This window comes from Serinus canaria, chromosome 18 (genome assembly GCF_022539315.1).
Source record: "Serinus canaria isolate serCan28SL12 chromosome 18, serCan2020, whole genome shotgun sequence".
Classification (NCBI taxonomy): Eukaryota; Metazoa; Chordata; class Aves; order Passeriformes; family Fringillidae; genus Serinus; species Serinus canaria.
In genome coordinates this window covers 5,694,883-5,708,995 of record NC_066331.1, presented here as the reverse complement: position 1 = coordinate 5,708,995, position 14,113 = coordinate 5,694,883, and the positions used below count along the sequence as shown (strand labels likewise).

Sequence of the window (14,113 nt, the reverse complement as noted above, 5' to 3'; positions counted from 1 at the left end):
TCTGAAGCAGTGCAGATTGGAAAAGGAATTCCAGCTTTTTCTTCTCTTTGACTTCCTCTGTGAAATTTTTGGCATGGAAGGAAATGGTATTCTTTGCTTCCTTAATCAGGAAATTGCTTTTATTCTGGGAGATTCATTTCTTCATGCTTTGATGGAAAGTTCTGAGGTTTGCCTGCTGGAGACTGGATAATTAGCATGGGAAAGTCCTTTCCTGAACAGGCTATTGCTAAAAAATAGAATTGCCCTTGTTCTAAGCAGACAGGATGACAGCATCCTTCTGGCATGGAAATACACGTGCTTACCATAAAGTGGGAATTGCCCTTAGAGAGACTTTATTTCTTTCCTTGAGTGACTGGACCTACCATAGGTGTCCCAAATCACCCAAATTTATGTAGGATGGCTCTAGGCCTGTGTTATTCATTTTATTCGTGACATGTGATATTTATATGGAATATCATTCCAACTACAGGAATGGCAATAAGTACATCACAGTGTACCCAGGGTTTGTAGGGAAGGATGGGACATTCTTTCTTAGATTCAGATCCTCAGTCAAACCTCTTAGAAGAATCCGGGGGGTTGTTTGGGAGTTTTTTTGTTGGGTGTTGTTTTCTTCTAAACTATGTGCTTTGTTGTTAAACCTGCAATTTGTTGTAGATTGGAATTGTTGGCAGAACTGGTGCAGGGAAGTCCTCCATGACACTCTGCCTCTTTCGGATCCTGGAAGCTGTAAAAGGGGAAATTAAAATTGATGGCGTGAAAATTTCAGAAATTGGTCTCCATGACCTTCGATCAAGGCTAACAATTATTCCTCAGGTACTGTTTCTGTGTGTCACAATGAAGGACTGTTTTCTAGCAGCTTAACAAACCATAAATAATGGTTTATCCAAAGAGGAAAATGTTTTGTTACACTCAGAAAATTGTTTCAGAAAAACAAACTATTTATACTTTAACTGGTCCTATCCCGCCACCTTATAAGCTGGGTGATAAAAAAAGATTTAGGATAAACCATCTTTAGAGCTGAAAGTTGAGTTTGAAGTGTATGATGTAAAGTATTTTCAGAGAGGATGGGATTGGGAGGTAGCCTACCTGCAATGCAATGGATACCTTGAAGTGGGAGCCTGTAGTATCTGTGCTTAAAACAGCTAAAGCACTTGTCTAATTAAAAATTGGGTTTATATCCAGGATCCTGTCCTGTTTTCTGGAACACTGAGAATGAATCTGGACCCATTTAATAAGTATTCAGATGAAGAAATATGGAAAGCACTTGAACTGTCTCATTTGAAGAGGTTTGTCAGCAATCAGCCATCCATGCTGGACTATGAGTGCTCAGAGGGTGGAGAGAATCTTAGGTAAGGAATGCCTTGACTAGAACATACACTGAGCTGTCATTCAGCTGTGACAGGGGCCGACACCTGAGCACAGGCTGACATTGGTCTGTCATATCTGAAATGATTCAGGCACCTGTTTCTGTTCCAAGAAAGCCACCAATGTTCAAACATTTGCCTCCTCTTCTGCCTCTCCTGAAATGATCTGATTCTTCTCTCAAACCCAAATCCCATCTTGTCAGAAAGAAGTTTTAGGATGGCAGGATGTTAGGGACAGGCAGCCCCTTAAACACATTTTGGTAGGAAGGGAATGCCATGATAACGTTACTACGGTGTTGAGTAAGAGTTCTCCGCCTGACACTTTAGCAATGTTTATTTTCCATTATTATTTGAAAGGCCCATGAAGACAGGACTGGGGATGATAAAATGCCAAGTTCTGATATGCTTCATTGGCTTTTAAGGCTGTGGTGTTGCCAGATTGCCTGTGATGAATGTTTGGCTCCTTCCTCATGCTGCAGACAATCAGAGACTGAGTCTGGGCTATGTTTGTGGCAGGGGAGGAAGTCTGGGTTGCTCAGATATATGTATATATTTTATTTTATATGGTAGAAAGGACTTCCAGCCTCATAACATTTTTTCTTCCTTTTTATTTTGTTTTTCCTAAGTTTGCACATGCTCAGTGTTATCAGAACTTTGAGCGTTTCTGAAAGCTTGGGCAGAAATGTTACATTAGCTACCCTGGCTTTTGTCACAGTGATAAAAGGCACACTTGGTGGCTCTGCCAGTACAGGGCCAGGCAGTAAGTGATACTATCACTGTTAGTGTAGGCATGCTGCAGCCTGCATGTGTCAGCTATAGGGCTGACAGAACAGACAGCTTGCAAAATATTTCAGGGGTTTTTGGGTACCACTGTGAGTGACCTGCTGAGCACAACTGGCTGTGAGCACTGGGGAGCTGGGGACAGTGAAAGGCTCTCTGTGCTTTCAGTGTTGGCCAGAGGCAGCTTGTGTGCCTGGCCAGAGCTCTCCTGCGCAAAACCAGGATCCTGATCCTGGATGAAGCCACGGCTGCCATTGACCTGGAGACAGATGACCTCATCCAGATGACCATTCGGACACAGTTTGTGGACTGCACGGTGCTGACCATTGCCCACAGGCTGAACACAATCATGGATTACACCAGGTAAGATCTCTGAGTAGCGCGTGGTGGGCTCATGGGGATGTGAAGCAGCACTTCAAAGGGTCTGGTTTGTCTCCAGACATGAACACTGGTTCTCTTGTCAGGCAGTGTGTAAGCAATGATGTGCTATATCATCTCAGAATTTCCAGCCCTGACTTTGCCTCTCTTGGCATAGGAAACAGGTTCTATATTCAGAAACCAGAGCTGTGCAGGGGACACTGCCCAGGGACACTCCTGAGACTGTCTGGAAGCTTATGGAACCTTTCTAAACCAGCAGCTGCTGTAACTTCTTCACTAACAGCATGCCAATTTAATTACTTGAAAATATATTACTATTCTTCATGAGCCTTTATCTCCTTGGCTTTCTGGAACTATGGTTTCAGTTTCAGATGCTTTTTTTCCCCTCTACTTGCCCCTGGGAGACAGTGACTGTCCTCTAACTTTTTAGTCAAGCAGCAGCTCAGGGAGAATGTTTATCATCTGTTGTGTTTTAACATGTGAAAATGATTGAAGAAAACAAAAGCAAGGCAAAGATTAGAGAAGTTTGCTTTGTGACACAAACAGGTACTGCATCCCTTGTGAGGAATTTTCTGACACATCTTTCCCCCCCCACCATCTTTTGTTTTGTACAGGGTTCTTGTTCTAGACAATGGGACCATAGCTGAATTTGACACACCTGCAAACCTTATAGCAGCAAAAGGTATTTTTTACAGTATGGCCAAAGATGCTGGACTGGCTTGAAGAGAAGACCCCTTGGGTTTTGGTTTGGTGGGTTGTTTTTTTTTTTTAATATTACTGACTTGCCACAAAAGTGACTTGTGAATGTACTGTAATTTACAAAACAGGTTTTGTAGTAGAGTCAACTTGTGATATGTGAACAAAGAATTTTACCATTATAAGGACCAGGAAGTAAATTTTACATTTTAAAATATTTTCTATATACATAAAGTATTTTATTTCATGTTTTTTTCCTGAAGAAAGACAAATATTCTGCCAAGAAAAATGTATGTACCACAGCACAATTATGTACTGCATTCAGGTTTATAATTAGTAAATTATATTAATGGTACAAAATACACCTGAGTTGTGTGTTTTCTGCATAAGGATTCATAGGATTTGAAGTGAAAAGACAGGCCTAGTTAAGCTGACTCAGCTGAGAAACAGTGAAATGCTGTGTAATCTCTGAGTGGTTCCAACCTATTCCTTTCAATATTTCCCCCAGGACAAGGGAGTCCTTGGGACCTTTAGGATCCCTGTCCAGGGCAACTTTGGCATTATAAAATTCTTCTTCAGCCTATGGAGCAACATGTATTTAAAGCTAAACCTACAAATAGCTTCATAAAACATTAACTACACAGATTTTTTTCCAGTTCAGTAGACCCCACACTAGCTCACAGGGACACGATTGGACCAGAGGTATCAGAAATTTGCTGTATGTCTTTGGGTAGGAAGTCACTAAGAATAAGTCTTCAATTAAGCTGAACGTGCATGCTGAGACAGATATTTAGTTTATCTTGTTCAACACTTAATCATCTGAAATAATGGGTGATTTGTTTTGCAGAAATAATTACCTATTTTATATTGATAATTAGGCCTCTTGAGATAAAAGAAGGCCTGAGTTCAAACAGCATTTGCTGCTAGAATCTGCTAGAACCTCTTTCACTTTAGTTGTTTGTGTCTTAGATTAAGCACTCCAGAAAACCACCCAGCAAGAAAAAGTACCTATGTTTTACCAGAAGGAAAGCACAGAAAAATTTTGAGACGACAAAAATAATAATTTGTTAATTATTACAGATTATACTTCTTAAATAGAAAACCAAATCTGCAGCCAAGCATTTATTAAACATTAATATTTCATATAGCAGAGCACAAAGTAATGAATTATTTATCACACACAGAATGTAATGGTTATACACTGATGGGATTAGGGAGTGTTAATAGTATCTTCCTGGTATAAACTGCACAAGGTATAAAAATATTCCTTGGAATGCACAGATAGGAATCAGCACCTGTGCAAGGTTGCTGCCCCAACAGCTGAGCTTTCCTTTAGGGGGGATCTTACTGGTTAACTCTGAGTCGTCCTGGATTCAGCCAGTGCTTGAACCATCCTGTGCTGGGGAGAAGGCAGCAGCCAGGGTGACATGAGGAATGACAATTTCATTATTCCATTACAGAGAACTTAATATTCCACCAATAATCTAGTATAAAACCAGATATTATCAATGATTGGGACTATGTTTGACCTCTGGCACTTTGCAGAAAAGGCTTTTTCAGTGTGGCAAAACCTTCTGTATTCATCTGGGGAGACTGAGCTTCAGTGAGGTGACTGGGCACAAAGAGAATTCAGGTGTTAGCAGGGATCTGTGCTGGCAGCTGAGCCCCGGCCGGGTGCTCAGCAGGTTGGGAGCTCCCTCTGGTGTGCTCAGTCCCTGTGCTCCAAGCGCTTCCACGAGCTGTAGGCAGCGAGCCTTGGAGGGTGCTCTGGGGACAGCTCCACTGGACTGGCGGTGACACAGGCAGCTGCTGTCCCTTACCTGCCACAGCCCCCAGGACAGGTGGAGGCTGTGCTCGGTCCCCAGCTCCAGGCACAGGGACTCAGCCCAGGACTGCCCCCAGCAGCTGCATGGACACTGCACAGCCTGCTCAGGCTCTGAACTCTGACACAAGACAAAAGATAAATTCCTTTGGCAGCCGTAGTTTCCAAAGAAACTGGGGGGAAGGTGAAGAAACAGGAAAACTCAGACCAGTTTGGTACATTCTGTTTGCCTGTTACATCTCATACTTTAGTTTATTCATCTAATCCACAGCACCTGCTTTTCATGTGGCCTAGCAGAGTAGAAATCTTCCTCAAATTCAAGTGACTAAATACTAAAATCCTAAAAAAATCAGATAAAATTCAGCTCTTAAATACTTTTCAATTTCTTTATTCAAGAATTTCACAGCAAAGTAGTCAAATTCTGAATTTTAAGAAATTGTGATTTTCTTTTCAGTAAACTGCACGGGTAAACACAAGTCACAGTGAAAAAAAGAAAATACATTGCATAGGAACATCAAGTTTGATTATCAGCCCAGAAAACCCTGGGTACTTCACTAGTTTCTTTTTACACAGGTAACTTTATAGGTTCAAGATGCAATTTTTTCTCAGAAATGTAGAGGTCAAAGGAAAATAAAATTACATTTTATGTGCTTTTAAAAGGGGAAATTAAAGCAGCATTGAAGAAATGTGAACACAGTAATAAAAAGAGTATATTAAATTGCACATGTCATTACATGTCAGTTACTCATGTATATATTAACAGACAACACTAAAAGGGATTTTGGTTGAGAGCATATTTATTATTTGGATAATTACTGTCACTTTTATTTTCAACCTGAGAAATAGGGAAAAGTAAACAGGAATTAAGAAATCACTATAAGTCACTTGATAGAATTTAAACTTGACATAGTTTTGTGCTTCCACAGATGTAAACCCTTCTGGCTTTTTTCCCTCTAAGTAAGACAGGATTTAATAAACATAATCTAAAAAGAGAATATTGATGGTAATGGACTCATTAGAAATATTAAATCAGCTTCATGGCAGGTTCTTTAGCTTGCATACCTCTGCTATTTTATAGCAAACAAATTATTAGAACAGCTTAAGGTGAGCCTTTCCCTGAGAGCTGCTAACTCTGCAGTATTTAATAATCTTTTTGTAAGGAAGTGTTGCATTAACAGATAGTTCTTCCAATACTTCCTGTGCATTGAGCTACTTTTATACCAGACTCACTGCTCTTAGAGTAACTAGAACTTTAAATGTGCATAACCACTTCAGTTTATTTCACAGTTAACAAAATAGATTTTTTTCACATCATTAGCCCTTATGGGTACTGTTTTTCAAACACAATTGTAAAACGAAAGATAAAAATATTTTGGTTTTCCTTTCATTAGTATGTAAGTTCTGACGCCTTCTTGTTATACCCACTCTGTTCAGAAAGTGTTGGGACTCTGAAAAAGGAGTTTTTGTCGCTTACTGTTAGAACAAGCTCCAGTTCTTGGAAATCTTGTAGCCTTGCAACATCCTTGTCCTTTAAACAAATACAATAAGGAGTTAGGTGATAGTGTCAGTTCATTTTGCAGAGGTAAGTTAAAATAATAAGCTCATACTAACACAAGGTATGTATTTATTCATAACTCTGACAGTTCTTTACAGTGAACTGGAAAGCAAATACCCTGTTGCATCTTGTATTTACTCTGGGGTCCTATTCAACTATTCCATCTATTTTTAGAAGGAATGCAACACTGACAGTGAGTGCAAGTGATGAGTGGGATTCTACTTGCAAGATCTACTGCATGGCACCCAAATCCTCTTTTTTTTTTCCCCTTGCTAATTCTTAGATGTTGATGAATTGATGCTTGCATCTACCCAAGGAGGTCCTGCATATGGACCTTCATGGCTTGCATGGCTTCTTTCAGAACTACCCAGCAAGGCCACTCTGAGCCCCTGCAGGTGTTCTCTGCTGCCAACAGCAGTACACGGAGTCAGGTTTGTGTCACTGCAGGAACAGTAGGGGTCCTGAAGTCTTACCTGAGAGCCTGAAGTGATTAGAGATGAAAATAAAAAGATTTTTCAACAATAAGTTGGAAAGCGACAGAATTGCTTGTGTTTTTTCTCTCCACTTTTTGACTAACGCAGAGTAAGACATCCTATAGTCAGTGAAGGTGCAGCAGAGTGAAGTATGTTAATCTGTTCCTAATCAGATTTGCCCTACACAGTGACGCCAACAATACTCTATAAGGATTTGAGAGTGAAAGAAGGGTCTGTGGTGAGTTGGTCAAACAGGTCAACAAGTCCCTTCTCTGTTGGCTACAGGGTAAATGTCACTGAAGGAAGGACAACTATGTTCAGAGGAACCCTGAAAAACACCGCTGTGCAAGGACTGCAGCTAGGCATTCCTGAACTCACAGAGCTTGGTGGAGCTCTGCAGGCCTTTTAAATGCTCTTGGCAGCTGACAGTGGTGTTGTGTCATAGTGAATTTTACAACAGAGGAAAAAAAAATCAGATATTAAATGGGTCCAGCAGCAAATGGTTATGAAAGGAGGTGAGCAAGAAATTTGAGAAGCTTTTTACTGAAGAAATCCCAAACAAGTGCTGAGTGTTGCAAGCTGAGCAGAGATTTTTCATTTTTGGTTGTTTTTTTTTTTCCAACACGGGCCCATGCAGGTGACCAACAAATTATTCCTTTATACCAGTAACCTAAAAATCTCTTTTTTAGGTTGCTGCACTTCAAAAGGTAGAGCTCTTACCTTTCTTAATATTGTATTTGGTAATTTTCTGATCTTCTGGACGTGCTCAGGGTTCACACCCAGCTCACGGCAACTCACTCGGAGCAGCTCTTTGTAGGTCAGTTCTTGTCTGTCCAGTTCAATTTCAATGAAGTCATTTTCTCTAAGATTAGGGGTTTGTATTCTCACTTTAAGGACCAGTTCTATTAGAAATAAAAAGTCACATCAATAGACATAGGAATAGGTACAAAGGAATTGGAAACAATGTCTCTATAACAACTTCCAGGTATTTCTATGTTCTATTAATGTCGTTTGTGTCACTGGTAGGAATACATGAGTACTCAGAAAGCAAAAGCTGGAATTAAAACTGTGTATGACAACAGTTTTAATTAGATTGATTTTCATCAAACTATATGAAAAAAATCATAGCAAATCTAATGCAATGTATGTATGCATGGGCGCACATATGAATACTGGTTATCAATTTCCTGAGCAATCCAAGATTGCTTTTATTGGTATTTCTTGCTCTCAGTTCATTTTGAATTGCTACCTCATGGTATCAGATTGCCTTTTACTTGAAGAACAAAATTATTAATGGTAACTGGAATTCCAGGTTTCCCTCTCTGGGTAGGCAAAGTTTCCCTGCAGAACAGGCAGGTCCAAGAACAGCTCAGTGCAGACTGAGCTATGTGAGGTTCTCTTGAGCTCACTGGCTTCTTGCTCATGATCTGTATTTGCAGCTTGGACTATGCTATTTAGAGAATTAGATTACCCTGGTGTCTCTATGGTTTTGTAGCAATTGACACAGCAAATGTTTACATCAAAAACAGTTCTAGCAGAAACAGCATATCTGCCTACTTCATTCCCTTCAAATGTTTTCTGAATGCCTAAGCATGGCAATCTGAAAGTCTCTGGAAACACATAATTTGTCTGCACTGCCCAAGGTGTCAGAAGATCAACACAAAGCCAGAAGAGATTTTTGGTGTTACCTTGCATGTTAAGTGGAAAAGCTCCTGTGAAGAAAACAGGCTGAAAGGCTGGCACAGGTCCCATGCAGCAGCTGTTCCCTTGCTGAGGTAGGGACTGGTTGGATCCTGCTGGCAAAGAGGGACTTCTGCCCCAAGACACTGACCCCTGGTAAACAGGAGCTCTCTGGAGGACAGGATTTGGGTGTGATGGCCCAGCCGACCCTTGAGGCAGGGGTGGGATGTCCCTGTTGGGAGGCACCTCAGGAGCCGCGTTCCCAGGCTGCAAAGGTGCTCGTGCTCGTCCGCAGGTGTCCAAGTCAAGTACAGATGGAGAGTTGGTGTCTTGTGGTTCCAAGTGTGAGAGATTCCCATTCAGGGTAGGATCTGGAATGCTGGTACTCGAGGTGTTGTAAACATATGGGAAAGGTGGGTTAGCCAGGTAATTGGGGATGATTGGCAGATCTGAATCTTGCTTTAAGTCTGGGAGTTCATCTTCCACTGTAAAACAAACCAAACAACATACTCCAAGACTGATTTTTGGTTTCTTTTTTTTTGGGAATGCAATGTTAAAAGCATCACAGGTTAAAAGATGCATTAGGGAGCACCATGTCTTTTTTCCCTACAATAAACAGAATGCTCAGGTGTTGCCATAAAAGCTGAGTCTGATTCTAATAATTCTGGGGGTGCTAATTCCTTCCAAACACTGCAGTACTGCTATTTTGGCTTGTTTTAATCTGTACAGATTATTGTAACACAGTCTCTGGTGGAATAATGCTGTCATCTTCATAATGTAGCAGTCAATGAAAAACAAAGGGTCATATGTTGTTTCATATTAAGGTAGAGTATAAAGGGAACATGCAGTACTGGGAGAGCTGCAGGATTACCCATTCAACAGCTGGGAGAGACAACAATGAAAACAAAACCAGACACGGGAGTACACCAGAGAGACAAGACATTGTTAATCAGCCACATTTCAAATTACTTATCACCTCCATCAGCAAAACCTGCTCTGTTTCCAGCAGTTACAAAGCACGATAGAGATGCTCTAGCAATGTCTTTTAATGAGCCATTTATCTGGGCTGCTAATTTTTGATTTATCCAACATAGAACATGAGGAAAATCGGGTGTTGCTCATAGAAGACCTTCCTACAGAGATTTTTCTCCTGCTGTCCTGAAAACTGGAAACTGCATCTACCTGGCACACAGCATTCCTCAAAACACAGTTTTTCTAAATTTCCAGTGTTTTGAAAAAAGTTTGGCTAGCTGGGTATGGAATTTATTGGTAATCTCCTTTACTTAGAACTTTGTTTTCTTACCTTGTAAACACTTTAGAAAGCCAGTCCTAATACTAAAATCCAATCACAATATCTTCACATGCAAAACAAAGATTGGAGCATGCATGCTTTGAACACCCTTTCACCAATCTTTGATGATCATATGGCACAGTCACTGTAGGTTACCTCCCAACATCTTCCTGATCTCTCTCTTGGATGTTAACTGGGCTGGCCTCTCCCCTTTCTTTGTCAGGATGTCCTTGTCAGCCCCAGCATGCAGCAGATAAGCCACGACCGCCACATGGTTCCGCTTGCAGGCCCAGTGCAAACAGGTCCTGCACATGGAAAATATGAATGCTGTGTCAAATCTGAGTTATAGCAGATTTGTTTCCACTCATTCTTGCTGCCTATGAGAAGAACACTCTATGTACATGTAAAATAGGATTGAGTTGCTAACTTCATTGGAAATTTGCCCTGGACTGGGAGTCTGCAATGGCATCTGCTGATGTAATTTTCTCTTTGCTCCAATGCTCTTTACTGCAATAGTATTTTCAAAGTTCAGGATCTTTTCAATTTATCTTTTCTTAGGTTACGGTCTTTAGGCTACTGGAAAAAAAATATGAAAGTAAGGTTTGTGTATGATATTTTAATCTTTGAAAGAATCAGCTGTACTTAGAATACTTGTGTTTGTGTATATGTGATCTATTACTGGTATCTCCCTAGGATATGTACTCTTTAATTAATGCTGCCAGCACAACTACTTGCACTTTCTGGCAAGTAAATTACATTTAAAATATTGTAAGCATAATTTCTAAGAACAGTTCTTTGCTCAGTTGCCATTTGCTGCATCAGTAATTACTTGACTTAGATCTACAGACAACTAATTTTCTGCAATCTGTAAGCAATGCACAGAACGAATCCCTTTTCTGCATTTTCAAATTATTATTTGTAGTTTCTGACTAGAGAAACATATTAAGGAAACATAAAAGCTGCTTAGTGCTCAGTTCTTATTTAGTGTGTGTATTAAGTACTTATAGACTCACACATTGACTTGCTATAGAGTTGTACCATTCTTTCCTACCCCATGTTCTAGTGATATTTGACCCTTCGCTAGCTTTTATATTTTAATGCTCTAGCTCCAGCTGAAGGAAATTCTTCAGGAAAATGAACAGGCTCAACCCTTCTCCAAATTGTTTATTTATTTTTTAAGAATTATATAAAATAAAGCAGAGATAAATAAACTTAGAAGTGAAAAAACTTTCAGTTGAAAGTCCAGCTTCAAAAAGCTTTTTCCACTAAGGGTGGTTTGGTTTGGTTTGGTTTGGTTTGGTTTGGCGGGGTTTTTTTACAGAAAGAGATTGCAAAGTCAGACAGGGTAGTATTTGCATTGAGAACAAAATTTTTCTGGTTTAGTTTTTAGAGAAGACACGTAAAGCTCAACAGCACAGCCTCATTTTGGGATTCATCCTGGCCATTCCATATGGCCTGTGCAGAGAGGAACCATCTACCCACGGACTTGATACTAACCAAAATACAAGTACTCAGCACCTCTAAGAATCACACATACTAAGAAGCTCACCGCAAAAATTTTAATTATACAATCTTAAACAACAATAAAGATCCATTTATTGCCATGGTTAAAAACTACCAGATCATTATTTTTTAAATTAATTAATTTTATTACAAGACTTATTTCATCAATTCCAGTTTTAGACACAAACTCATTCTGATGACAGGCTGTTTTTTATGTCACTCACTAAGATAATTCAGCATCCTTTGAATCTATTGCTTTATATTTTTACAAGCTTTAATTATAATCACAGTTTAAAGCTCAAGTTGTTAAGTGTTCCATGCGTCTCAAAACTGCTGATTGAACTTTCATCTTTAAAAGTCTTGCTCCTTTCCTAATTTAATTTTTCCTATTTTTAATTATAATGTCATAGAATCCTAGAATGGTTTGAGTTGTAAGGGACCTTAAACTTCATCTCATTCCACCCCCTGCAGGGGCAAGGACACTTTCCACTCTCCTAGGTTGCTCCAAGCCCTGTCCAACCCAGCCTTGAACATTTCCAGGACAGGAACAGCCAGTTTCTCTGGGCAACCTGTGGCAGGGCTTCCCCACCCTCACAGGGAAGAATTTCTTCCTTACGTCTAATCTAGGTCTCTCCTCTTTCAATTTAAAACTGTTCCCCCTTGTCTTATAACTATCTGTCCATGCAAAAAGTTGTTCCCCCATCATTTTTTTTATAATTTCAAGCACAAAACAGCACAGTAAATACAGGCTGAATTGAACCTGCAGAAAACAGTCTCCAAAAATGCCTGAGCATTTCCTCTAAAATCTTCCTTCAAATAAAATTATGTGTGTGTTTATGTCTACAGTGTTACTTGTACAAGTGTGTATTACAAAACAGCCTTCTCTTTAATGTCCTCAGGTGGATCTAAATGAGATGCCAAATCCCAAGTGTTTGTATACACCGCTGGTACAAGTTCCCTGCTTGAAAGAGAAAATAATTTTCAAACTTGAGTTAATAATAATTATTTCTGCTTAGGCAAGAGCATGTAAAGCCGAGGTTTGTGTTCTGACAAACCACACCGTCTCAAGCTGGGAAAAAAAGTCAAAACCAACACTACAAAGTAAGTCCACAGTGACCTGGAGAAGGGGCAGACAGGGCAGGAGGTGGAGTGGGGACGCGTGTTTGTGGCCCTGGTTACCCTCTCTGGAATAGGGACAGCTCCATAGCAGAGTATTCGGAGGTGGATCGACCCTTTCCTTCCTCCTCAATCCACCCCGCCTCTCCTTTCACGTGCGAAGCGAATCGGCAGCAGCCTCCGCACGGGACCGCCCGGGCCGAGCTCCCCGAGACACTGGCTTCGGGGGGTCGCCCTTACCATCCGTTGACTTCGTTCTGGGAGTTGAGGCCGACCCCCAGCTCCACGAGCCGCCGCACCTCCTCCGCGTCGCCGAGCGCCGCCGCCTCCCTTAGCCGCTCCTGCCGCTCCCGCTCCGCCATCTCCCCGCAGCAGCCGCCTGCCTCCCTCATCACCTTCCGCACCCCCGCGGCCGCGCCGCGCCTCCGCCGCTACCCCCGCCGCTACCCCCGCCGTGCTCCGGCGTGGGGGACACTATTGCCGGTGACAACCCGGCCCCGACAGCCGGTTCCGGGGCGCGGCCGCTGCCCGGGGACGGGCCAGACGGGGCAGACCCGGGTGAATGTTGGTCAGCTGACATACAAATGCATCGTCCGTGCTGTCTCTTGCTCTGGTGATTGTTTTTGTGGGCTCTCGATTTATCATAGAGTGAATTATGGAATCATCGAATGTTAAGTGTTGGGAGGGACCTTAAAGATCATCTCGTTCCACCTCCCCACCCACCCTGCCACGGGCTGGGACACTTTTCACTACACCGAGTTATTTAGACGCCCCATGCAGCCTGGTATTGGACACTTCCAGGGGTGGGCCATATTTCTAGCTCACTGAGTGTCTGCGGTAATTTCATTAAGATTAATTTTATACAGTGGTTTTACTCAAGGAAAGAAGAACTTTATGATAACCACTGTTGTGCAAAAACCTCCTGCTGAAGAAGCTAGAGGGATTCAGAAAAACCTTCTGCTAAACCAGGTTGCTCCAAGCCCCATCCAGCTTGGCCTTGAACATTTCCAGAGATGGGGCATCCTCTTGTCCTGCATAGGAAATGAGCATTCTCAGCAGAGTCAAAGAATCCCTAAAAAACATAAGTAAAAGAAAGATCATTATCTGTCTGCAAAGCAACTGGAAAGATTATAGGTTAATCCTGCCATTTGCATGGTTTGGTTTGAAAAGCTGCTTTTTGTCATCATGGATTTGTCCTTATCCAAGTTACAGAGCAGTCAGTAAAATCTTTACCACTATAAAAACTCAAAATAATAATTTCAAACTTCACTCAGACTTTTGTATTCCATGTTGCTCTATCCAGCCATGGCAGCATGCGAAGGAATTCTGAGTAGATGGTCTCCAGTGTACTGGTTTGCTTCCCTGATGCAATCAGAACATTACAAAGAAACTGAAACAGCCCAAGTTCTGCCCCGGTTCTCAGCATTAGCACCCCACCTTCCCTCCCATCCCCAA

The 14,113-nt window shown here is 41.4% G+C and overlaps 2 protein-coding genes across 2 annotated transcripts in view; one reads left to right on the top strand and one right to left on the bottom strand.

Annotated features, from left to right (window-relative positions):
* ABCC3 (ATP binding cassette subfamily C member 3) overlaps positions 1-3,582 on the top strand; it is a 47,952-nt gene extending 44,370 nt beyond the window's left edge. Inside the window, exons 28-31 of the mRNA XM_030232656.2 lie at positions 655-813; positions 1,183-1,349; positions 2,313-2,507; positions 3,137-3,582. Of these exons, the coding sequence (XP_030088516.2) occupies positions 655-813; positions 1,183-1,349; positions 2,313-2,507; positions 3,137-3,245 (630 nt within the window). The 3' untranslated portion in view covers positions 3,246-3,582. The remainder of the gene's footprint in view (positions 1-654; positions 814-1,182; positions 1,350-2,312; positions 2,508-3,136) is intronic.
* A 1,830-nt stretch (positions 3,583-5,412) lies between these two features.
* LOC103819816 (ankyrin repeat domain-containing protein 40) lies at positions 5,413-13,142 on the bottom strand. The gene is made up of 5 exons (XM_030233743.2): positions 12,899-13,142; positions 10,196-10,344; positions 8,757-9,233; positions 7,789-7,970; positions 5,413-6,568 (listed from the first exon to the last, which is right to left on the bottom strand). Exons 1-5 carry the CDS (start codon positions 13,048-13,050, stop codon positions 6,428-6,430), a joined length of 1,101 nt encoding a protein of 366 aa, XP_030089603.1. The 5' UTR covers positions 13,051-13,142; the 3' UTR covers positions 5,413-6,427.
* Between the last annotated feature and the right edge of the window lie 971 nt (positions 13,143-14,113).

What these genes read in the sequence shown, in the direction of transcription:
- LOC103819816 (XM_030233743.2), bottom strand. Translation starts at nt 13,050, where the DNA reads ATGAGGGAGGCAGGCGGCTGCTGCGGGGAGATGGCGGAGCGGGAGCGG. An exon ending in CAGAACGAAGTCAACGGATG is followed by an intron (nt 10,345 to 12,898) that starts GTAAGGGCGACC and finishes TTCCATGTGCAG; the next exon opens with GACCTGTTTGCACTGGGCCT. An exon ending in GATCAGGAAGATGTTGGGAG is followed by an intron (nt 9,234 to 10,195) that starts GTAACCTACAGT and finishes TTTGTTTTACAG; the next exon opens with TGGAAGATGAACTCCCAGAC.